Raw genomic sequence first — 24,193 nt, 5'->3', positions numbered from 1 at the left:
TCTACTAAGTCTAGCATCTGGGCCTCTTCAAAGGTAATTTCTGTTGCCTGCTTACTTTCCTGTGCATGGATTACATTTCTTTTCATGTCTCAGTAATTTTTCTTGAAACTGGACATTTTAGATAATACGTTGAAGAAACTCTGGATATTGGTTATTGATCCTCCCAGACCTTGCTGTGCTCTTGTTTGCTTGTTTACCTGTTTATTTGTCTAATGACCTGGCTGTACTGTTTTAATAAATTTTATGTACCCTGTAGCATGCAGCTGCTGATATTGTCCCTTGATCATAGCCTTGGGCATAGGCATAGTCACTGGGGCCACACAGCTCCACCTCCACCACCAGCACAGTTGGATTAGCCAGGTTCTCTTTGTCTCTTTCTCTGGTTTTACTGCTAAGCTCTAGCTATTCTGCCTCTATTGGTATCACACCCAATTAGCTTTCACTAGCTGCTAGCTGGTTGCTGTATTGTTTTTGATAATGCTCTGGGGTACAAGTTGTCCACAGCCTGACCCAGTTAAATTCTGGACCCTTCCCAGGGGCAGGGTGTTACCAGTATTTGAAGCTTGCTCAGGCTTCTCTGGTGGCTCAGATGGTTACAAGATTCTGCCTGTAATGTGGGACACCTGGGTTCAGTCACTGGGTTGGGAAGATCCCCTGGAGGAGGGCATGACAACCCACTCCAGTAGTCTGGCCTGGAGAATCCCCATGGACAGAGGAGCCTGGTGGGCTACAGTCCATGGGATTGCAAAGAGTCAGACACGACTGAGTGACTAAGCACAGCACAGCACAGATCCCAGAAGTACTCTAGCTGTCTCTTCCCTGGTTCTCTCTGTTACACTTCTAGTTGGTTTACTATTTTATTGTTGCTTACTAGTATCGTGGAGCTACTGGTCTCCTCTTAATTGCTCACTACCAAGATTTCTATTGTTTTTGACAATGCCCTTAGGCATGAACTTCCTCATGCTGCATTCCAAATAAAGTTAGTCCTCTTAGGGTGAGCTATGGTGCTCTTAGTTCTACCTCCTGTTCTGGGAAGACCACTGCAGCACTGCCCTGGAACTAGGAGCAGGGTTTTCCACTTCCAGAGTGACACTCTTGGTGTACAAAAAGGTCACTGAATAGGGATAGGATCCTTCTCTTCTTGGCTTTTCCCTTTCAGCATAGAACGTCTTCCCTACAAGCAAACCAGGGAAGGGGTTACTAGGGTACAGCATTCTTGGTTTTCCATCCTTGGGGTAGAGGTTCCACTCTAGGAGTGAGGACTGGATGTGTAAAGGGAGTTCCCTGCCTGAAACAGATTTTCTGCAGCGCAGAGTTGCATGGCGTGGGAGATGCCAATGGCCTGCCTTTCCCAGGGAGAAACTATACTCCCAGGGAGATGCCAGTGGCCTGCCTTTCCCAGGGTGAAACTATACCCCTAGACTGGAAGCTGAGGACACAAGGAATCTCTGTCTTTTAAGTGGTAAAGCCTCCCTCACACTAAGATGGGAAAGGAATGGGAGAGGGTTGTGGATCAAATGTATAGACTTTCACAATTCTTGCAAGAATTAGTATATTTTCTCCATTTGGTGTATTGAGCTTAGGACAGTTTCCAGATACCTCATTTTATTATCGAAGTATTTTGTTGTTGGTGGGGGTGTTGTTCAGTTGGTGGGCATGTCTAACTCTTTGTGACCCGTGGACGGCAGCATGCCAGGCCTCTCTGTTCCTCACCATCTCCTGAAGTCTGCCAAGTGCATTTCCATTGCGTCAGTGATGCCATCCAGCTGTCTCATCCTCTGAGGCCCTCTTCTCCTTCTTTATTGAAGTATAGTTGGTTTACATTGTTGTGTTAGTTTCAGGTTTACAACAAAGTGATTCAGTAATATTTTTTCAGATTTTTTTCCATTATAAGTTATTACAAGATATTTAATGTAGTTTCCTATGATATAACTCAGCCCAGATCATTTAAATGGTTTGTTTAGAAAATAATATTCACCAGTTAAATGGTTGTTTTACTGAGGAGCGAGGTCACCAAGCCTCTCTCAGCTCCATTCTAGAAGTTTCCATTTGCTGCCTGCTTTTGTAAATGATGTTTTATTGGAATGCAACCATATCCGTCCATTTATGTGTTGTCTGTAGCCACTTTCATGCTCTAATGGCAGAGTTGAGGAGTTGCAGTAGAGACCTTGTCACCTGCAAAGATTAAAACAGGTACCATCTGGCCCTTACAGAAAAAGCTTGCTGAGGAATCGTCTTTCTACTCTCCCTGTGAAATACACGCTGACAAAACTGTTGTCATATGAAGAGGGGATGATGCAGTTAGAATCGCAGCAAACGTGTCAATCAACCAATTTTAAAAAAAAATCATCGTTTTCTGTTTTTGGTTGTTTGTGGTATTTGTCAGTTTTTAAATTTTAAACTTTTTTATACTGTATACTTTCTAATTGTGAGTCAACATTCCATTGTATACCTGGTTTAGTATTTTTAGTTTTTCAATCTTCCTCAAGTCGGTCCTAAACTGTATAAGCTTCCTCCTTGGGGTTAGAAGGGCAGCAGTGTGATCAGGTTCAGGCTGACTTTCCTGTACCCCCGAGTTCTACTTCCTATATTCATGAATTTTTACCATGTCAGCATATCACCTGTCCTTCATTTCCATACTTCATTTAAATTGCTTTTTTAACTGAAACAGTAGACCTTGTGTGTCTCTAGAGTCACTGGCTTGGTGTGGCGCTTGCATCTTTATAAATGGCCCTGTGTGGACACATGGCCTGGAGGCTTCACCCTGCAGACACAGCATGGGGTGGGCTCTGGGGAGGGGACAGAGCAGGCTGAACGAGGCACTGAGGGTGGCAGGAGGCCAGGGTGGTGGTGGTGGGAATCTGGGCGGGCCAACGCCTTACCACACCTCCCGAAGAGATTCTGAGCTTCCAGGGGTCAGGAGGGCCTTCTTTCTTGTACCTCCAGGGCCGGGCAACCATCGTGGACACTGCAGGCTGAAGAGGGGCATATGACCTTCTGTCTTTCAGCACTGCTTTAAAGGACACTGCATCTGGCTGACACCTGACATTCTCAAACGAGATGGCAACTGGGGTGCCTGGAGTCCCTTCGGCTCCTGCTCGCGTACCTGCGGCACAGGTGTGAAGTTCAGGACCCGTCAGTGCGACAACCCACAGTGAGTTTGCTCTGATGTCTCCCAGTCTTCCTGGGTGGCAGCGGTGGTCCCCAAGGGTCCTGGCTAGCCTACCCTATCCCGCAAGGCTCCGCAGATGTCACTTCAGGTGAGGGTGTGAGAGCAGGCAAGTCTGGCCCCTTCTCATCCTCCCTGGGAGGGACCGAGACTTAGGAAGGGGAGGGCTCACAGTCTGCTGGGGGCCGAGCCAGCCCTGGAGACTCGGAAACCTGGTCTCCTTCCTCCCGGCCTGCATCCTACTCTAGACCTCAACCTGCTCTGCTCTTCCTGGTTGAGGGCATCGAGACAGAAGGTAGAACAGAGAGGAGGCAGTGGGGATAAAGAGAAGGGCTCTCTTGGGCCCTGGGAGGCTGAGAGCCTGAGCAGGAGAGCAAATGATTGCAATCAGGCGAGAGGCAGGGTCAAGTGGCATGCCACCCATGCCCAGCTGCCCAAAAGGAGAAAGGCTGGAGAGGTGTCCGAAGGCCCACCAGGCTCCCACCTCCACCCACGTGCTCTCTCCTGCCTCCCAAGCGGGTCCCAGCCCCTGTGCTATCTTCAGAGCTCCCCCGGCTCCTCTCAAGTACCCTGGGGCTACTACACGAGCCTCACGTACTTAGATTGACAAGACAGGAAGTTAGAAACTCAGAGGCTATGGGGTGCTGGGCAAGGACTTTCAGGTTCTGGTCCGGGGTGCCCCGTCAGAGGAGCAGATCTGGCCTGACCTCCCCCTCGCCCCTCACCAGGCCCTGACTCCTCCTGGTGCTGGGCTCTTGGGGCTCAGGGGACTCAGCCCCGGTCTGGCCCTAGGGGAGATTATGTACGTTGCAGGTACTCTATCTTCTGTCCCTCCCCACACGTGCACTTTAGGGATATTTTTCCCCCTCTGGCTGGTCCAGCTTTCTTAGGCAGCAAGGGTTGAAGGGCAGTAGTAACATGAACAAAACCGCCAGCACTACCTGCCAGCCTGTCTGTTCACAAACACTGTTGGGCCTGCCCAGCCCAGGCCAGCACCCCTGTTCCCTCCACATCAGTGACCGTCAGACAGCACAGATGTGTACACGGAGCTCTGACCGTGGTTTGCTCGTGCCAGCCTGGCCTGCGTCAGCACCCAGCCCCCAGAGCCCTGCGGAACCCGGAGGCCCCCGCACGCCAGGGCACCCGTGGGCCTCCCCTTTCGTGTGTCCTCCTGGAGATAATGGCTGGGCCTCCCACTGCCCCATCTTTAGTTGCTGCTCCCTGTGCTCGGGTTCTTCCCGGGACGCTGGGGCCAGTATGAAGACTTCCGAGGCTCCGCGCTGGGCCCCTGCTCCCTGGATTGAGCTCCCTCTGTGTTCTCTGCCCTGCCACTCTTGAGACTGCAGAACTGCAGCTGGCAGCATGAGCTCAAGCTCTCCCGTTTCTCTTCCTCCCGGGCCTCCCCTGTATTCTCCCACTCACGCTCTCTTTTGGGATTATCCCGGGTTTCCGTGTGAATACGTCTGTCTCCTGCCTAGGCGGGCCCCTTCCTGCTGTTTCTTGCTGCCCAATGCCCTGGGCTTCCCATACCTTCACACCCAGGCCTGCACCCCTTCCTGGTAACGCCCGAGCTGTTGTTGTCATTTGTCTGTCATCCCATCAGGGGCCATGATGTAAATCTCAAAGTCACACTTTCTTTCATGGGCCCATTCAAACACTGATCCTCTTGGTTCTTACTCCACAAATTTCTGCGATCGTTATTTCCACTGACTTCCCCCAAGAACATGGTACTGTGCAAGGAACCTCATGGAAGCCAGCCCCTTCCATCGTCCACTCTGCAATGCTGTATGCTGTTCACCCCCATCACAGCAGAGCATGACTTTTGCCCAAGACTCAGGTGGGGCCTCGGGTTCTGCTTGCCTCTGTCACACCTGGCAGATGGCAACACTGAAGCCCCTCCCCGCTCCTCCCAAGCTGCTGGCCTGCCATGCTCCAGCACTCTGACTTCCAGGGGCACTTGCTGGCCACCAGCCAGCACCTTTCCCGCGGGGTTAGTGCTTTGTGGACTGGTGAGATTCTCAGCAAAGTAAGGAAATACAGACGCACTGCCCAAGTTTTCTCGAGCTGCAGGAAACCTGGAGATGTACCTGACCCTTGAGAACACCTGTATCAGGATCCCACTGCTTCAGAATTACTCTGAGTTCTCACTGTGTGTGAGGCCCAGGTGGGGAGGGTGTAGGGAAGGCTCACCCAGCTCCTCCACCCTGGAGCTTATGGCCGGGGGCGTGGCAGACCCTACACCCTGTTACAGATCACTGCTGGTCTACAGCCATAGCTACAGGAGCCGGGGTGGGGCGGGGGGTGCACAGGGGCTGAGTAGATGCTCCCTTCCCTTGGGGCCCCCAGGAGGATTACCAGCCTCTCCTGTACTGATGCGCCACGGCTCTGGGACAGGGCAGGGCTGGGTTCCTTCACTCAGCAGAGCTGCCCCCTCACCCCCAAGGCTCAGGGATCCCTGCAAATCCCACAGGCGGCACTCTCAAGTGCTGGCCTCTTCCTGGTGGCACCCTGTTGGAAGGCCTCTCTGCTCTCTCCTCCAGCCCAGCCAATGGGGGCCGCACCTGCTCGGGCCTTGCCTACGATTTCCAGCTCTGCAACTCTCAGGACTGCCCTGATGCACTGGCCGACTTCCGCGAGGAGCAGTGCCGGCAGTGGGACCTGTACTTCGAGCATGGTGACGCTCAACACCACTGGCTGCCCCACGAGCACCGGGACGGTGAGCCCCAGGGGGAGCGGGCACTCGGTGGAGGGGCCAGGGCTCCCTGGGCCACTGATTCTGCATGGGCGTGCCAGCAGAGCCCACCCTGGGCTGGGGGCTCATGGCAGGACTACAGTCCCAGAAAATCCAGGGAATTGAGCCGGGCCAAGGATGCCGCCCGCAGAGAGAGAAGCTCCAGCTGGCCCCAGGCGCCTGCAGTTGCCCTCTGGTGGACAAGGCTGGCATTGCACCATTAGCCCCGCCCAGCCGCAGGGCAGGGACAGGCCAGAGTTGTCCCAGGAATCAGGTTACCTTTGACCTCTCATCATTCAGTGAAAACTCTCCGTTCCAAGTGACTTGAACTGGTTTAAGCACCAAAAGGCATTTGTTGGCTGCTGGGACTGAAAAGTCTGGTAGCTTCAGGCGTGAGAGTGTTTGTATTTCAACTGGATCCCACGCAGTTTCCGTTTCTTTCCAGGCATCGAGCAGAGGGAGGCGGGGTCTGGGGCCTGCTCCGCTGTATCTGTTACCTCAGCGGAGCACTTGTTGCAAGCCCCACGTGTGCATGCAAGGAGAAGGTGCCAGAGCAAATAGGAACCCCCACCCCCAGAGGGGGACTGTGGTCTGGCAAAAAATCAAATAATGATGAGGTGTCTCAGTGACTTCTGAGATAAATGCTGAGAAGGGAAGGTGCCTGGTACCCGAGACTGAAGCAAGGGGCATCTTATTTGGAGTTACGGAAGTGGCCTGGAAAAGGTCTTCAAGTAGAGACCTGGCAAACAGCCAGCTGCCCTTCCCCTGAATATGGGGTTCTCCAGGTAGGACCCCAGCGATCTGAGACCTGGCTGCATCCGAGCAGCCTGGCTCAGCTGGGGGAAGCTAAGTCCCAGGGTCTGGGAGCGTGTTGCTGTCACTACTCCTCTTTTCCTTTCTCCCCTGGCCCAGGGCAGACATGTGGGGCGGGGGGCAGGTGAATCATAAGGAGACGCTCCTGGGTGGGAGTTTCTCTTTGCGAGGTGCTTCCCTTTAGCAAACTTAGGAAGGAAACTACAAGAAAGTGAGCGGTGCAGCCAGCCAGCCAATATGCCCCTGCTTCCCTTCCAGCCAAGGAGCGATGTCACCTCTACTGTGAGTCCAAGGAGACCGGGGAGGTGGTATCCATGAAGCGCATGGTGCATGACGGGACACGCTGTTCCTACAAGGACGCCTTCAGCCTCTGTGTGCGTGGGGACTGCAGGGTGAGTGCCCCAGGAGCAGGGGCAGCGATGGCTCAGGGCCTCGGCTTTCTGGGGCTTCGGGAAGACTCGCTGAGGTTAAGCATGCAAAGTACTGCAAACCACACCTCGATCAGGGCAGGCTCTCAGCAAATATTGGTTCCCAGCCCCTACTCCCTGCTGTCCTCCTCCATGACAAGGGTTCTCAGACTTGAGTCTGAGGAGCCACCTGAGGAGCTCAGGGTCCCACCTCAGAGATTCTGCTAGTGTAGGACGAGGCCGTGTTTCGCCAGCGCCACAGCTGGCCCTGATGCACTAGGTCTCTGGGGACCCCTTGTGAAGCACCACCGCGCCCCTGCCCTCCACTGGGCACTGGACAGCTTACTCTTGCTCGGGGGAGCCTACTGTGGTTCTTGTTGGCTTGGTTCTTTGCAGAAGCACTGTGTTTTGTTACTGTGTTGTCTCTGGGTGTCACAGGAGACAGCTGTGGGGCCCACTCAGCATGTTATCAGCGAAGCGAGTGCAGACCTGCCCCCTTTCTAGAAATAGCAGGGAGCCTCTGCAGCTTCTATAAATGTGGCAGACTGCAGTGTTAACGAGGCTGACTCCCTCCCGTCTCACCTTCCTGAGACGTGAGCACCCTCAGGCTATCTCTGGCAGAGAGCCTGCAGCAGGTCCCCTGGAGGAGGTGGAAGAGGCTGGAAGAACAGAGAAGTGGGGTGTGGCGCTGTGGGGGGAGAGCTCAGGGATTCTCTCCACACGTGTTTCAGTAGGACTGTAGCCAGCAGGGAGGGCAAGCCCCACAGTCTGCTCACACTCCAAACACTCAACCAAGTATTAATACTTGAAAACAAAGACAGCAATGTCTCCTCTGTACTCGTGGGATTTTAATTAAGGGAGATGACACAGCAAAGTCAATTGTCATTAAAGAAGAGATTATTACTTTCATTTCCTGAGGGAAGAGCATGCTGTGCTGTGCACTAGGTTCAGTTAGGAGGCAGAAGGAGCAGGGGAAAGTCTGGGCCAAAGCTTTTATTGGGGTTTCCATAGTGGGAAAGGGGAGGCAGGCAGAATAAACAGCTTGGGGTTGGCCAGTTTGAATAATTCTCTAAGACCGCATTGCCAGAAACTGGCTCTGTAGCCCCTTCATAGTCTAGAGACCCAGCCCTCGAAGGTCTTTGTAAGACAAAAGTCAGAAATCAAAGAGCAAAGGGAAAGGAAGCAAAGAGCGAAACCTGTGAAGCTACGGTGCACCCTAGAACAGGCAGGGAGCAGAGCAGCTAGAGGAGAGGCTGTCTTCCTTGCTGAGTGTGGTCATGGGTGTGAACATGCCTCAGGCAGTGTGCTCAGACCCCAGGTCTGCTCCGCACAGAGCTCTGCAGCTGGGAATGGTGTGCTGTCGCAGGGCTGTAGCGAGTTAAGGGACCAGAATGTGTTCCTGCCTCCACCAGGTGGAAGGCAAGGAAACACCCCTGCTCTGTGTGGGATGATTTTTAATACTAGAGTGGACAGTGTTGAGAGGATGCATTGAGAGAATGAAGGCAGAAGCAGTCCTACCAGCTCTTGCGTCGTGCCCACACGCCCCCAAACTAAAGAGGACACCATTCCTGGGAGCAGTGTGAGGGAGGGACCTGCAGGCCGAAGCTCTGGGGGGAGCCCTGGAGGGCCGCTGCATGGGCGCCCGGGAGACGGGCAGAGGCCATGTCTGACTCATGTTCACGAGGACGCCAGTGTGCTCTGCCGGGGCAGCCTCGGGACTAAGGCCTGGTAGCTCAGCTGGTAAAGGATCCACCTGCAATGCCGGAGACCCCGGTTCAATTCCTGGGTCAGGAAGATCCACTGGAGAAGGGATAGGCTGCCCCCTCCAGTATTGTTGGGCTTCCCTTGTGGCTCTGCTGGTAAAGAATCCGCCTGCAATGTGGGAGACCTGGGTTCTGTTCCTGGGCTGGGAAGATCCCCTGGAGAAGGGAAAGGCTACCCACTCCAGTGTTCTGGCCTGGAGAGTGCCATGGACTGTATAATCCATAGGATCACAAAGAGTCAGACATGACTGAGTGACTTTCACACTAGGCTGTGCAGAGTCCTCTGCAGGCCACAGTGTCCAGATGAGTGGGTGAGTGAGCAGGGAAAAGGCTGGTCCTTGGGTGGGTGTGTCTTGCTGATCCCGTTCGTGATGCCAGTTGTCTTGCTGTTCACACTGTCCGCACCGTTCCCTGAAACCAAGGTAGGCAAGGCACGAGCTAGGAGGCTGGAAGGAGACTCGAGGAGCCGCTGGAACTGCAGACACATTTATTCCCTCCTGGCTGACACGGCAGCCGTAGCAGCAGATGTGACATAACACAACATAACTGCACACAACGTCTCTCCTGGCTGACACAGCAGCTGTCGCAGTATTCACGCTGTTCTCTCTCCTCTCGTGGCTGGCCCAGGGGACACAGCCACGAGGCAGCAGTCACACCACCGCTTTTTACGTGGGTGGAGCTTGCATATCCCTACAGCCCAAGTAACTCGCGGCCAAGTAAGCATCTCTTGATGCGCGTGTGCAGGGCTACAAATGTGCTCAGCTGTTACACGGCCATTATTTACAAAATGTGGGGTGAGAGGGCCTGCACACGCCGACTGGGCCAATTTGCGCTCTCCCTGCAGTGGGCACACAGGGTCTTTCTTGCTCCAAAGCCCCCTCTCCTTCCTCTGCGTCAGGGACTGCCCATACCTGGGCTGCCGAGGGAGCAGGCGCCAGGGCCCAGTGGGGAGCAGGGTCTCAGCAGGCACCGCATTTCCCCCACCTCTCTGCAGAAAGTGGGCTGTGACGGGGTGATCGGCTCCAGCAAGCAGGAGGACAAGTGCGGTGTGTGCGGAGGGGACAACTCCCACTGCAAGGTGGTCAAGGGCACGTTCACGCGCTCACCCAAGAAGCTTGGTGAGTGCACCCCTCCCTCCCCCTGCCCAGAGGCCCAGGCCTGAGTGTCTATAGCACCAGAGCCGGGGGCTGTCTGGGAAGAGGGGCTCTAAGTCTGGGAGGGTGAGGTGGAGAGGCAATCTTAGGGGTCACTGTGTCAGGCCCCAGGCTGGGTGGGGACAAGGAGATGCCAGGGTGTGGGGTGCACAAGGTGACTCTTCAATGCCTTTATTTGAGGGCTCCCTCCCCAGCTCTCCAAGGCTTTCTAGCCACCACTGGCCTCCCTTGCTCTCTGCTCCACCACTGCTGACCCCAGGCGCCTGTGAGCAGGACCTTTGATGAGCTGGCCAGTGCAGCCTGTGGCCTAGGGAAACGTAGGCCTGTCCCAACAGGGCCACAGGAAATTTGGCGCTGGGGAACTTGGGGTCCCTGGCCAAGGTGGGCTCTGGGAAAACAGCCCTCTGGATGAATCTCCTTCCAGAGTGGTCCCTCCACGTGGCTTAGGGGCTCTGGGTGGGCCTGCGACAGCTGACCGCTCTGCCTCCGACTGAAATGGGGAGACGCCACTTTGGTGGGCTTCCCACATCCTCACTGGTAAAGAAGCTACCTGCCATTGAGAAGATACAGGAGATGAGCGCTCCTTCCCTGGGTCAGGAAGATCCCCTGGAGAAGGGCATGGCAACCCACTCCAGTATTCTGGCCTGGAGAAACCCCGGGGACAGAGGACTCTGGTGAGCTGTATAGTCCATGGGGTCGCACAGAGCTGCGCACAGCAGTGATGGCACACACGCAGGCACGCAGGCGCTTTGGCTCAGCTCTTTCGGAAGAAGGGCCTGGAGCAAACCTGCCAGACTCCACTCAGAGCTGGTGCGGGCGGGGCTGCTGCACAGTCCCATGTGAGCAGGCTGTCTTATGTTTAGGGATTAAGCTGCTGAGGTCCAGGGAGACTGAGCAGTTTGCTGAAGGCCTCTCTCCTGGTTGTGGCATCTTAGCTCCATGCGGGGCATGACTCCAGGGCTGCTCATGAGGACACCCACCAAGTTTTCAATGGAAGAGGTTGAAGAAGCGCCGGGATTTGAAAATGAGCCGGAGGGCTGTTGCTGTCTGGGATACACTAGCTTTCCCATGGGTCCCTCTGACAGTGGGCAGTCAGAGCCCATCAAACACTGGGCCTCTGGAACCTCCATTGAGGGCAAGGCCCTCCTCGCATTGTCCGCATTTGACAGCCTCTCCCTTCTCTGTTGGCTTTGTCTCCCCACATCCCAACCAAGGTTACATCAAGATGTTTGAGATCCCGGCAGGAGCCAGACACCTGCTAATCCAGGAAGCAGACACCACCAGCCATCACCTGGGTGAGTGCCGGAGCCAGACAACGCAGGGGCTCCACAGCCTGATTCTTCTGGGGGTCGGGGGCCTGGCTGGGAGGCATGGGCTGCAGCCCTATCTCCTCTGTCCCTGGCTTGGCCCAGCTGATGGGTGGATCTCTCCTTTAGCACTTTCCCAGTGGAGAGGCCACCAGGTTGGGATCAGAGGGCTTCCCTCGCAGCAGTTTTAGAAGGACATTTGTCTAAGACATGCTGTACCTCCCGCCTCAAGGTCGAAGGGGAGGCCCCCTGCCCACTGGAAGGCAGCAAGGTCCACAAGCAGCGGGTGCTGAGGCCAGCTGGTAGAGGGGCTCCCATGGTGCAGCTGCATATTTTCATTTAGTTTCATTTTAAATTCAAGTGGTTCTTTTGGAATAGAGATTCCTTGCATCTCTTGGAAATTTGGATGTTCTAACAACTCGGGATGCCCCTTCTCACATGGCAGCCCCTGTGGCGCTGTGCTCCTGCAGGCTGCCTGGAACCCCTCACAGGGGTTCACTCATCCACACCCCCGCAAGTTGCAGGGCCAAAGTAGGAAGTGATGCTGGGGGTCAGTGAGGGGACCCTGCACAAGTCCTTTCTCTTAGTTTGGGTCCCATCTTCTTCCCTGTGCCCTGGGTTAGGGGTTCCACGACTGCAGGCATCTAGCACCCCCGCTGATGTGAGCAAACATCACTCTTTTTAAAACGCAAATGTTTCTTTCTTCCTTATTTTTAGAGGAGACTTTTATGTTGCTGTCCCCAGATGGACAGCCAGTACTCCTTAAGTAGGAGGCAAATATAAAAGTCAATCCCTTAAAAAAAAAGACACTTCTACCTAAACATCATTTCCTGTCCAGGGCCATCCCTGCGTACAAGGAGGGAGGGTTAGTGACAAGCTGGGGACCTCCTGGCACTTACAACGGCTCTCAAGGGAGTCTAGGAAACTTGTGCAGGAAACGGTTTTCTCACTGTTATCCCGTGACTTTTGTGCCCAGTCTGGCCTCCCTGCTAAAATCTTCCAGCAACCCCCCAGTAGCCACTCTCCACACTCTGGCAAGTGTGGGGCTTTGTGACCAGTGGATTCTCATCTCCTAGACATTCTGGTTTTTTTTTTTTTTTTTTACTTTATTTTACTTTATAATACTGTATTGGTTTTGCCATACATTGACATGAATCCACCACGGGTGTATACAAGCTCCCAATCCTGAATCCCCCTCCCACCTCCTACCCCATATCATCTCTCTGGATCATCCACGCACCAGCCCCTAGCATCCTGTATCCTGTATCGAACATAGACTGGCACTTTGTTTCTTACATGATAGTATACATGTTTCAAAGCCATTCTCCCAAATCATCCCACCCTCTCCCTCTCCCTCAGAGTCCAAAAGTCCGTTCTATATATTTGTGTCTCTTTTGCTGTCTTGCATAAAGGGTCATCATTACCATCTTTCTAAACACATTCTTTGTGGATGCATAGTGGGCTGGGTGGTCCCCGAGTCAGGTTAGGCCTCTTTGGGATGTACAGGACTGGTGGAGTACCAGGCTGAGCCATAGTTATCAGCAGGGTGGGAGGGTGTGTGAGATGCATGCTCACCCCAGGGCAGGAAGCCCTGGTGTCCAGCGGGTACCCCTCACCTGGGGAGCTGGGTCAGGGAGGGCAGTGGCTCTGAGAGCCCCCTGAGTGCTCCAAGTAGACTGCAGGGACGTGGCCCTGGTGGCTGCTAGGTCCCTACCATGGATGTTCTCCTCCAGGGCCTGAGAGGCAGATCCAGGAAAGAGCCCCAGACCCGGAAGAAGCGGGGGTTAGAGGGAAACCTAGGTCCAGTGCAGAGCCAAAGGACAAGGCAGGTTCCCAAGGCGGCTTGGGCTGTCAGTGGGACTGATGGGCCCCTGGAGGAAGACAATGGGCCCTGCTCCCCACAACTCCCTCAACCTGTTCAAACTAGTGAACCCTGCTGACCTCCCGCGCTTCTGCCTCCCCGGGTGATCATGGCTGTCTTCCGTCCTTCTGTCTTTTATCGTTCAGCCGTCAAAAACCTGGAGACAGGCAAGTTCATTTTAAATGAGGAGAATGACGTGGATCCCAACTCCAAGACCTTCATCGCCATGGGTGTGGAGTGGGAGTACCGAGATGAGGACGGCCGGGAGACACTGCAGACCATGGGCCCCCTCCACGGCACCATCACTGTGCTGGTACGTCAGGCAGGGGCCAGGCCCGCCGCCTCTTGCAGCGTGAGGCCGGTGGCTGCTGGGGAAGGGGTCGGGCGGTACCTGGGAGCCCTGAGCCTCCCTGCAGCCTTCGGGCCATGTTCTGCACAGCCCCTCTGGCCTGACCTTGGAGCTGAGGCCCTCCATCTCTGTGTCAGAGTGAGGAGCACGCATGGAGCCACCGGTCTGGCGCTGGGCCCTGTGTCCCTGGGCAACCAGAGACAAAATCCTCTGTAAGCGTTTAGGTTTCTCCTCCACAAACAACTCTGGGCGACATTCACGGCCACCTCTCATCATGCTTATTCTTGTCTGCTACTGCATTCAAACCCTGAAACTCCCTGGGGGCGACCAATGGGGCTCCAGGAAATTGGACTGCTAGACCCAGGTCACACTAAGACTTTGTCTCTGAGCAGCATTGGACCCCGGGTCCCCTGAGTCCAGGACCACAGGCTGCTCCGGGTGGTGGGAACACAGAGGGGGTTTGATTTCCTAATTTACTTCTAAAAAATTAATTTCAATTGCATATGCAATATATTTGATCAGTAAAAAAAAAAAATTAAAACACTGCGGATAAGGCTCAGGTGCCTTTTGCCCCCTCTGTGAAGGTGAGCACTCCGTGCTGGGGCTCAGCGCCCCACACCAGGGTGTGCAGCTGGGGGCTGGGGTGTTCACGCACACTGTGCTCTGCTCACCTCGCCCGCTTGCACTGTGCATCCCCAGAGAGGCCTCTGCTGCCCTGCCTTTGTCAGTGCACATACAGTCGGGCCTCAGTGCTGCTGTTTCTGTGTTCATGAATTCACCTACCAAAAGTATTTCTAATCTCCAAACAGGTACAGACACACCTCAGGAGAAATAGGTAGGTTTGGTTCTAGGCCACCGCAGTAAAGTGAATATCATAGTAATGGAAGTCGTGTGAATGTGTTTGTTTCCCAGTGCATGTTTTATACTGTCTGTAGTCTATGAAATGGGTGATAAAAAACAGTCTAAAAACAGGTCTAAAAAACAATGTGCATACCTCAATTAAAAAGCAAAAAGTCACCTACAATAATGACATCAAAGACCGCTTGGTCAGAGATCACCATAATAAAACTAATAATGATTCTTCTGCTGAGTCATGTCCTGCTGAGACTTACTTTTGGTTTCAGGTTCAGAGGATACACTGGCAAAATAACCACCCTGGGCTTCCCTGGTGGCTCAGACTGTAAAGAATCTGCCTGCAATGCAGGAGACCTGGGTTTCATCCCTGGGTCGGGAAGGTCCCCCTGGAGGAGGGCATGGCAGCCCACTCCAGTATTCTTGCCTGGAGATGCCCATGGACAGAGGAGCATGGTGGGCTACAGTCCATGGGGTCACAGAGAGTCGGACACGACTGAGCAGCAAACACACAGCACACTTCAGTTCAGTCAGTTCAGTCGCTCAGTCGTGTCCGACTCTTTGCGACCCCATGAATCGCAGCACGCCAGGCCTCCCTGTCCATCACCAACTCCCGGAGTTCACTCAGACTCACGTCCATTGAGTCAGTGATGCCATCCAGCCATCTCATCCTCGGTCGTCCCCTTCTCCTCCTGCCCCCAATCCCTCCCAGCATCAGTCTTTTCCAATGAGTCAACTCTTCACATGAGGTGGCCAAAGTACTGGAGCTTCAGCTTTAGCATCATTCCTTCCAAAGAAATCCCAGGACTGATCTCTTTTAGAATGGACTGGTTGGATCTCCTTGCAGTCCAAGGGACTCTCAAGAGTCTTCTCCAACACCACAGTTCAAAAGCATCAATTCTTCGGTGCTCAGCCTTCTTCACAGTCCAACTCTCACATCCATACATGAGCACTGGAAAAACCATAGCCTTGACTAGACGGACCTTAGTCAGCAAAGTAATGTCTCTGCTTTTGAATATGCTATCTAGGTTGATCATAACTTTTCTTCCAAGAAGTAAGCGTCTTTTAATTTCACGGCTGCAGTCACCATCTGCAGTGATTTTGGAGCCCAAAAAAATAAAGTCTGACACTGTTTCCACTGTTTCCCCATCTATTTCCCATGAAGTAATGGGACCGGATGCGATGATCTTCTTAGTAAACAAAAAATAAGGAAGTTTATTACATTAGTAGTAAGTTACAGTATGAGGACAAGTAATATAGTAAGAAATTATTATACATACATCACCTCAAGAAATATATATATATTTGATATATAAGTATATATTATATATTATAATATAATTATAAATATAATAATATATAGTATATATTATTATGTTAAATATATAATTATATATAATATAATAATATATAAATATAATGTATAAATTATATACTAATATATAATGTAATATAATAGATATATTTTATTTATTTATATTTATAATAATTATTATAATAATTATACTATAATAATTATTTTAATATAATTATATAGTATATAATATAATATATTATTATTTATTATATAATATCTATTTATATATAAAATATATCAATATAAAATATTTTATAAATATATAAATTTATAAAATGTATATAACTGTATATTATTATATGTTATATATAATCACATATATATTAAGTATTATAATATTTAATTAATTTAATATATAATATAATTGTATTTTTATATTATATATAATATATTATATTATATATTATATATAATATATTGTAACACATAGAATATAATTATATATTATACTATATATCATAATATTAATATAATATATAAATATATATATTTGATATATTTCACTAACTTGGGAACCATCCAGATCTAATTTGGAGTTCCCAGTACATGGTCTAGCAAGACGCAGATGTATGCATCCATATTCAAGCTATGCTGGGCAGTCCCTGGAATAGCAGTCTGGACCCCCAGCTGAGAGGTTCTGGGCAGTTTGTCCCCCTAAGCCTCCCATCCCTTCTCTCACTGTTGAGACTTCAGAACCCTGTTCACAGCAGCCCTTTATTTCAAGCCACAAGCGCCTTCTGTGTGGAGATGCAGCTCTGGCTGTTATGTTAAAGCCTTGTCTGTCTATTCGTAAGTCTCAGAATGTCAGCAGATCCCTGGGAAAGGGCAGATTCCCAAGGCCCAGGAAGCTTCCTGACTTACTCCCTTTCTGGTGACTTACTCCCTTCCTTATCTGCTGGATCCCAACATCTTTTGCCATTTCTGCTAGTCAACAGCTTGGCATGTAACTCCTTTCAGGGTCTCTGTTTAGTCAGTAGCTTTTGAAGCCTTAACAAGACTGCTTCCATTAACTTGTCCAACAATAACGAGAACATGTGAAAGACTGTGGGAGTTACCGGAATGTGACCCAGAACGACACAAAGTGGCCAAATGCTGTTGACGGATGGCGCCGATAGACGTGCCGCATGTGGGGCTGCCTAAGCCTTTAAGTTGTTAAAACACAACATCTGTGAAGCACAGTAAACCGAAGTGCCGCAAAGCGAGGTCTGCCTGTGCTCTCGGCGGAGCAGGGCAAGCGTGAGCGCCCGACACGCATGCTCCCAGCGGAGCGGACCCAGGCATGGTTCTGCGGCTGATTTCAGCTCCTACTGTAAACAGCGTCTTTTCACACTCTATTCACTGCCATGTTCTTTGCATTTGTCTGCTTTTGGAGGATAATCTCACTGTGTAAAATGTCCCCAGTTGTGGCTGCGAAGTGTGTCTGGTGTCCCTCTGCATGGAGGCTGTGGGTTTGCCCCGTGGAGAGACAAGAATGCATGTGTTACCGAGCCTTGTCCAGGCACAAGTACCTGGGTGCTGGCTGTGAGTTCAGTATTAATGAATCAACAGTGTGTTCCGATCAAGGTGTCTACACAGAAACACACGGAGAATACGCTTATGCATAGGCTGTTGATGAAAATGTCACGACCAGAGGTTCGCTGGCCCAGACCCTGTGCTCCCCTGTGAGCAGTGGTTCAGTACTGGCCGGTTCAGTGTTTGCTGGGACTTTCTAGAACCTGACTACCGGGAATATTGAGCCTTGGCCAGGCGTGTTCCTCGGCTGACCTTCCTAACGGTCTCTGGGGGAGATGGTGGGGGGGCGGGCAAACTCACCCCTGTCTCCCGGGCAGGTCATCCCGGAAGGGGACGCCCGCATCTCGCTGACCTACAAGTACATGGTCCATGAGGACTCGCTCAATGTGGACGACAACAACGTCCTGGAGGACGACTCTGTGGGCTACGAGTGGGCCCTGAAGAAGTGGTCGCCCTGCTCCAAGCCCTGCGGTGGAGGTGAGGGGCCTTCTCAGAGCTGGGGCCCCAGAGGAGCGGGGGATGAGCAGGAAGGGTCTCCTGGGTGAGGAGCTTCCTTCAGCCCATGGTCTCTGCTGACTGCCTGGAGTGAGGGTTGGGCCAGCTATGAGAACACTGGACCCGAGCAGTGACCTTTGCCCAGGTAGCAAGGGCCTAGCCCTGCCAGGGAGGTGGCAGAGGGTGGACAGGAAGGGCAGGTGCTCAGGGCCGCTGGCCAAAGGCAGCAGGGGGTTATGTGTGGGGTTGCATGACATCAGCATCCACCTGTATCATCACGGGAAGGAGGTCTGGCCTGACAGGAGGTCACTGTGAGGGTGGTTTGGATAGACCACTGTGACATCGGGAGGCAGGCCACAGGAAAGGCTTGGGCCATGCTGGAGACCAGGGGAGAGGCCTCCTCTGCAGGTCCCTCCTGCGTTCATTCAGAAAGGCCTTTCCTTTCTGGGGCAGGGCTGGGTGCAAGGAGGTCCCCCTTGCCTTGGACCTTAAACTTGGGTACGATGTAACAGATAGGAAGCTATGATCTGCCCAGTGTGTTCGCTGCTCCTTGGGGACTGGGGGACATGAGAAGCAGGAGAAGACACTCAGCCTGCAGAAGCAGCTGCCCAGGACAGACCACCTTCAAAACCACGCAGGGTCCCATACCAAGACGAGACAGGGAGTTCCCCCGGTGCTGCTGCCTAAGTGGGTGGCACCCAGCCGTCCCCTGAGCCGCCCAGCCCTGGATTTTATCAGTGAGTCCTGTTGAGCCTCCCTCCTGCATTTCTCTTGGACTCATCTGCTGTTGCCATCTTCCCAGTCCTGGCGGCATCCTCACTACCTGACTGGCTCCCACTTTAAACTATTAAAGGGGCAGATTAGACCATACCCTTTCCTGATGTCTTAGTTATCATCAGATCCTTCTGCTCTTGATAAAAAACAAATTCTCCTCATGGCCTCCAAGGTCCAAGTAACTCTCTGACGTTTCCCTCTGCCCCACTGGCACTCCCAACCCTCGCTCACTTGGTCCTGTCCATGCTGGCCTTAGCTGGTTTTCTGGACATGCTGTACTTCTGCCTCGGGGCCTTTGCACAGGCCATCTCCTCTCTGGGGAGCCTCCTTCACTGCTTTCCATGAAACCAGAGCACTGGTATCCTGTATTTCCTGGGGCACCCCCAAATGCCCAGTCTAACTCAGGCTGCCCTGTCCTATTCTCTCATGTCTAATGCACTAGGCTGAGATTTTGAGACTTATCCCAGTTGATATTTTGGGCTCTATAGTCATCTGGTTTGGAGGTTGGCCCGTGATTGTAGAATGCTGAGCAGCATCCCCAGCCTCTCCCTGTTCAACGCTGGTGGCATCTCCTTTCCAGTTGTGACAACTAAGTGTCCCAGACATTGCCAGATGTCCCCACAGACAAAATCTCCACCAGCTGAGAACTGCTGCACTAGACTGGCTGAAGGAGCCTTGCAGGCTGTGTTCCATGTTTAGTGAGGTTCTCAGTGCATATTCATCCAAGGTATAATAAATGACTAAATGCTGGGAGAGGGGATAGAACCTTCCCTCCTGCCCCAGGAAGCCACCCAGGAGGCTGCTCTCCCTGGCCTGGCACCCTCACTTGGCCTGCGGTGCTGGGTGGGCACCAGGCTAGACTTGTCCAAACCTGCCCCACCCTCACCCCATTAGCAGGACAGGGAGAACAGGGCTAAAGTGGCCTGAGGAGCCGCCCCTCCACACCTGCGGGAGGGCCCATGCTGTCCCATTGAGCCCCCTCAAGCTCTCATCTTCAGGGTCCCAATTCACCAAGTATGGCTGCCGCCGGAGGCTGGACCACAAGATGGTGCACCGAAGCTTCTGCGACTCCGTCTCAAAGCCCAAAGCCATCCGCCGGACCTGCAACCCACAGGAGTGCTCCCAGCCCGTGTGAGTGCCGGGGCTGTCTGCCCTCCAGCCCCTCTAGAGGAAGGGGGAAGCGTCCTGGGGCTCCTGTGGACGGTGGGGCAGGATCTGGTTTCTGGGCGGCTCTGGGCCTCACAGGCCCTGAGACTTTTCAGAGTCTTTCTCACTCAACGTGTTCTATGGAGTCTAAGGTGTTTCAGGCTGTGCAGTGGCCTCCTCCTTCAGACTAGCTAGAAGGAAACAGTAATGTGCATCTTTGTGACCCCACGGGCTGTAGCCCACCAAGTTCCTCTGTCCGTGGAATTTTCCAGGCAAGAATACTGGAGTGTATTGCCATTTCCTTCTCCAGGGGATCTTCCCAACCCACGGATTGAACCTGGGTCTCCTGCACTGGCAGGCAGGTTCTTAACCATTAGGGCTACCTGGGATGCTAGAAATGACAACAAGTACTAATGCTCAGATGGGGAAACTGAGGCTCTGGGGGTGTCGGGCTTGCTTCTGGCCCTGTGGTAGATGTTTCCTTCACAGTTCATCCCAGGGGCTGCAGCCTTGACCCTCCAGACCCGGAATTTGATGGGGCTGCATTTCTGGGCCCAGGTTCCTTTTGCAGGGCCCCGAGCAGGGAAGATGGTGGGTAAATAGGCAGGTGGGGGCCCTTTGAGGACAGGTGCTGAGGGCGTCTATGCTGCTGCCCAGAAGGGTTCGTGAAGTCAGAGGGCAGAGTCAGGAGGCCAAGAAAGAACAAAAGCCACCCCCACACCAGGGTCTCCCAGCAATGGGCACGCTTGGGGTTCATGGTCTTCAGGGCCTCAGGTAGGGGTACAGCTAGCCTCCAGGGCACCTTCCTGACACAGGGAAGATGCACCTGGAGGAAAGGCTGCCTTGCCCCTGTCCACTGGGGTTTCTCCAGGGGCTGACCGAGTGCTATGTGCCCTGGCAGGTGGGTCACGGGCGAGTGGGAGCCATGCAGTCGGAGCTGCGGGCGGACAGGCATGCAGGTTCGCTCCGTGCGCTGTGTTCAGCCGCTGCACAACAACACCACCCGCTCCGTGCACACCAAGCACTGCAATGACGCTCGACCTGAGGGCCGCCGGGCCTGCAACCGTGAGCTGTGCCCTGGTCGGTGGCGGGCCGGATCCTGGTCCCAGGTGAGCAGTTCCCCGGCCCTGTGCCCTCAGCCCCGAAACCAAGCTTGGGTGGGACCGAGGTGGCCGGGGTGATCCGCCTTGGCCCGGACACCGCTCTTGCCCTAGGCCACGTCCTGTAGGTCTCAGGGCACCCATGCTTCCTTGGCTAGTGTTCTGTGTGAAACCCAGAGGAATGTGTATCTTTACTCTGCAGGGCAGAGGCTCCCAGTGCTATGGGGGACTGGAACCCCAGAAGACTAGGGGCAGCCTGGGCTCCAAGATGCAAAAGGAGGCCTGGGCTTTTGTCTCTGGGGGCAGAACTGTGGCTAAAAGGCCAGACTTGCAAGAGGGGACATGAGTAAAGGAGGGCTTAGATCTGGCTGAAAAAATAGTAAGGATAGTCTCAGGGGCTGGAGGAGAGTTCTGGGGGCAAGGCTGAGCTGATGTGAGCGCTGACATCCAGCCCACACGCCTGGTGGGTCAGGGGTTGCCAAGACCAGCCAAGATTCCCATGGAAGTTGCTATGGTCATGGTTAATGCTTTATTACAACGGAAGTTCTGTTGTTGTTCAGTCGCTTAGTCGTGTCCCACTCTTTGCAACCCCATGGACACACCAGGCTTCTTTGTCCATCACCAACTCCTGGAGCTTGCTCAAACTCATGTCCATTGAGTCAGTGATGCCATCCAACCAGCTCGTCCTCTGTCGTCCCCTTCTCCTCCTGCCTTCAATCTTTCCTAACATCAAGGTCTTTTCTAATGAGTCAGCTCTTTGCCCCAGATGGCCAAAGTATTAGAACTTCGGTATCAGTCCTTCTAATGAATATTCAGGGTTGATTTCCTTTGGGATTGACTGATTTTATCTCCTTGCAGTCCAAGGGACTCTCAAGAGTCTTCTCCAACACCACAGTTCAAAAGCATCAATTCTTCACCACTCAGCTTTGTTTATAGTCCAACTCTCACATCCATACATGACTACTGGAAAAACCATAGCCTTGAATAGGACCTTTGTCAGCAAAGTAATGTCTCTGCTTTTTAATATAATGTCTAGGTTGATCATAGCTTTTCTTCCAAGCAGCAAGCATCTTTTCATGGTTGCAGTCATCATCTGCAGTAACTTTGGAATCCAAGAAAATAAAGTCTGTCACTGTTCCATTATTTCCCCATCTATTTGCCAAGAAATGGTGGGACCAGAGGCCATGATCTTCGTTTTTTGAATGTTGAATTTTAAGCCAGCTTTTTCACTCTCCTCTTTCACTTTCATCAAGAGGCTCTTGAGTTCCTCTTTGCTTTCTGACATAAGGGTGGTGTCATCTGCATATCTGAGGTTATTGATATTTCTCCTGGCGGTCTTGATTCAGCTTTTGTTTCATCTAGCCTGGCATTTCACATGATGTACTCTGCATATAAGTTAAATAAGCAGAGTGACAATATACAACCTTGACGTACTCCTTTCCTAGTTAGAAACCAGTCTCTTGTTCCATGTTTGATTCCAACTGTTGCTTCTTGACCTGCATACAGGTTCCTCAGGAGGCATGTGAGATGGCCTGGTATTCTCATCTCTTTAAGAATTTTCCACAGATTGTTGTGATCCACACAGTCAAAGGCTTTAGCATAGTCGATGAAACAGTAGTAGATGTTTTTCTGGAACTCTCTTTCTTTTTCTGTGATCCAACCGACGTTGGCAATTTGGTCTCGGGTTCCTCTGCCTTTTCTAAATCCAACTCCAACATCTGGGAGTTCACGGTTCACATACAGAGTAGAATCAACAAAGGGAAAAAGCACTTGGGTGAAGTCTGGAGGAAACCAGGCACAAGCATCCAAGTGTCCAGGATTTTCACTGGGGATCATTCATGGAAGCACAGGGTGCCTGCATGACTGACATCCATTACTGAAGCCCTGGACCCTAGAAGGAAAGCAGATGCTCACCACAAATCATATTCTTGGTGTAAACCAGCCAAACAAGTTGGTACAGCCTGGTCCAGGACCTCAGGCACACAGGCATGCTCTTACCAGACAGACCGTTCCATGAACTTGGCTGGGAGTTAACCAAGAGCCAGTTCTGAAAACAGGCCTTTCTTGGGACTGGGAAGTTTCAAGCAACCCAGTCTGCTGAGTCAGCCCTTTCTCACACAGGAGGCAAGAACTTGAGAATCATCCTTTGGCTCGGCTGGGTTGAGCTGTGAGCAGAGCCAGGAGTCTGGGCATGATGGCTTCTTCCGGCCCCTCCCAGTGTGGTGATGCCAAGGGGGCCAGAGACTGGAGAGGACCGTGAGGGTGCTGGTGGCACAGAGCTCTGTGTCCAGGGGGAGGGAGTGTCCTCCGACAATGCCTCCTGCATGCAGGCAGGGCTTTCTTGGTGATCCGCAGTGCACAGCCATGTCTCCGGGCCGCAACTCCTCTAGACGGAGAAGGGAAGGACTCATTGAGAGTCCAGAAGTGCCGGGCTCTATCCGGCCCTGCATATTTGTTCTCTCCAATTCACCTGAGAGCCCGAGAGCCTGAGGCAGCTGCCAGCGGCTAGGGCAAGGCCGGGCAGACCTCTAGCTCACACTCTCCCCTCTGTCCCTCTCCACCTCCCAAGTGTCGTGGGGTCACCCACTTGGAGAGCCCTTGCAGACCTAGCCTAGCGTGGGAGGTGGGCCCTGACTGGTACTCTCTGTCTGCAGTGCTCGGTAACCTGTGGAAACGGCACCCAGGAACGACCGGTGCTCTGCCGAACTGCGGACGACAGCTTCGGGGTCTGCCGGGAGGAGCGGCCTGAGACGGCAAGGATCTGCAGGCTTGGCCCCTGTCCCCGTAAGCCCTGCGTGCAGCGGGTCCGGGGAGGAGGGTAGCCCAGGCAAATGCAGCTCTTCCCACACTGGCCAAATAGAGCATCTGTGAACTTGAAGGAGAAGCCAAGGCCACCCAGGCCTGGTCTGGGACCTTTCCCTGGCAGGAAATGAAAGGAACTGGTATTTGCCATGCTTATCTCCAGGCCAGGCCCTAGTGAAGAATGGCAGGGACTCAGCCCATCCCTGCCTTCCTGGCGCTCCCTCTAGGTCTGGGAGAGAAGCCGGATTCATGGTGACCGCACATCAGGGCTCAGCCCATTCCTGTCTGAGTAGGGGTTACCTGTGTGAGTGGGGGTACTCATATGAGTAGGGCTACCCATGTGAGTATAGAGGGTGCCTGTGTGAGTAGGGGGTACCCGTGTGAGTATAGAGGGTACCCATGTGAGTATAGAGGGTACCCATGTGAGTATAGAGGGTACCCCTATGAGTAGGGGGTACCCGTGTGAGTATAGGGGGTACCCGTGTGAGTATAGAGGGTACCCGTGTGAGTAGGGGATACCCGTGTGAGTATAGAGGGTACCCGTGTGAGTAGGGGGTACCCGTGTGAGTAGGGGGTACCTGTGTGAATATAGAGGGTACCC

General features: G+C 52.9%; 1 protein-coding gene across 1 annotated transcript in view; it reads left to right on the top strand.

Moving 5' to 3' along the window:
* The window catches only part of ADAMTS2 (ADAM metallopeptidase with thrombospondin type 1 motif 2), a 253,928-nt gene that overhangs the window by 219,240 nt on the left and 10,495 nt on the right, over positions 1-24,193 (top strand). The window contains exons 11-20 of the mRNA XM_040241374.1: positions 3,009-3,154; positions 5,710-5,885; positions 6,972-7,105; positions 9,878-10,001; positions 11,252-11,332; positions 13,352-13,518; positions 17,593-17,752; positions 19,543-19,675; positions 20,592-20,799; positions 23,445-23,574. Coding sequence (XP_040097308.1) covers positions 3,009-3,154; positions 5,710-5,885; positions 6,972-7,105; positions 9,878-10,001; positions 11,252-11,332; positions 13,352-13,518; positions 17,593-17,752; positions 19,543-19,675; positions 20,592-20,799; positions 23,445-23,574 — 1,459 coding nt within the window. The remainder of the gene's footprint in view (positions 1-3,008; positions 3,155-5,709; positions 5,886-6,971; positions 7,106-9,877; positions 10,002-11,251; positions 11,333-13,351; positions 13,519-17,592; positions 17,753-19,542; positions 19,676-20,591; positions 20,800-23,444; positions 23,575-24,193) is intronic.

This window comes from Oryx dammah, unplaced genomic scaffold, assembly GCF_014754425.2.
Source record: "Oryx dammah isolate SB20612 unplaced genomic scaffold, SCBI_Odam_1.1 HiC_scaffold_5, whole genome shotgun sequence".
Lineage (NCBI taxonomy): Eukaryota > Metazoa > Chordata > Mammalia > Artiodactyla > Bovidae > Oryx > Oryx dammah.
This window is presented reverse-complemented; position numbering and strand designations above follow the sequence as displayed.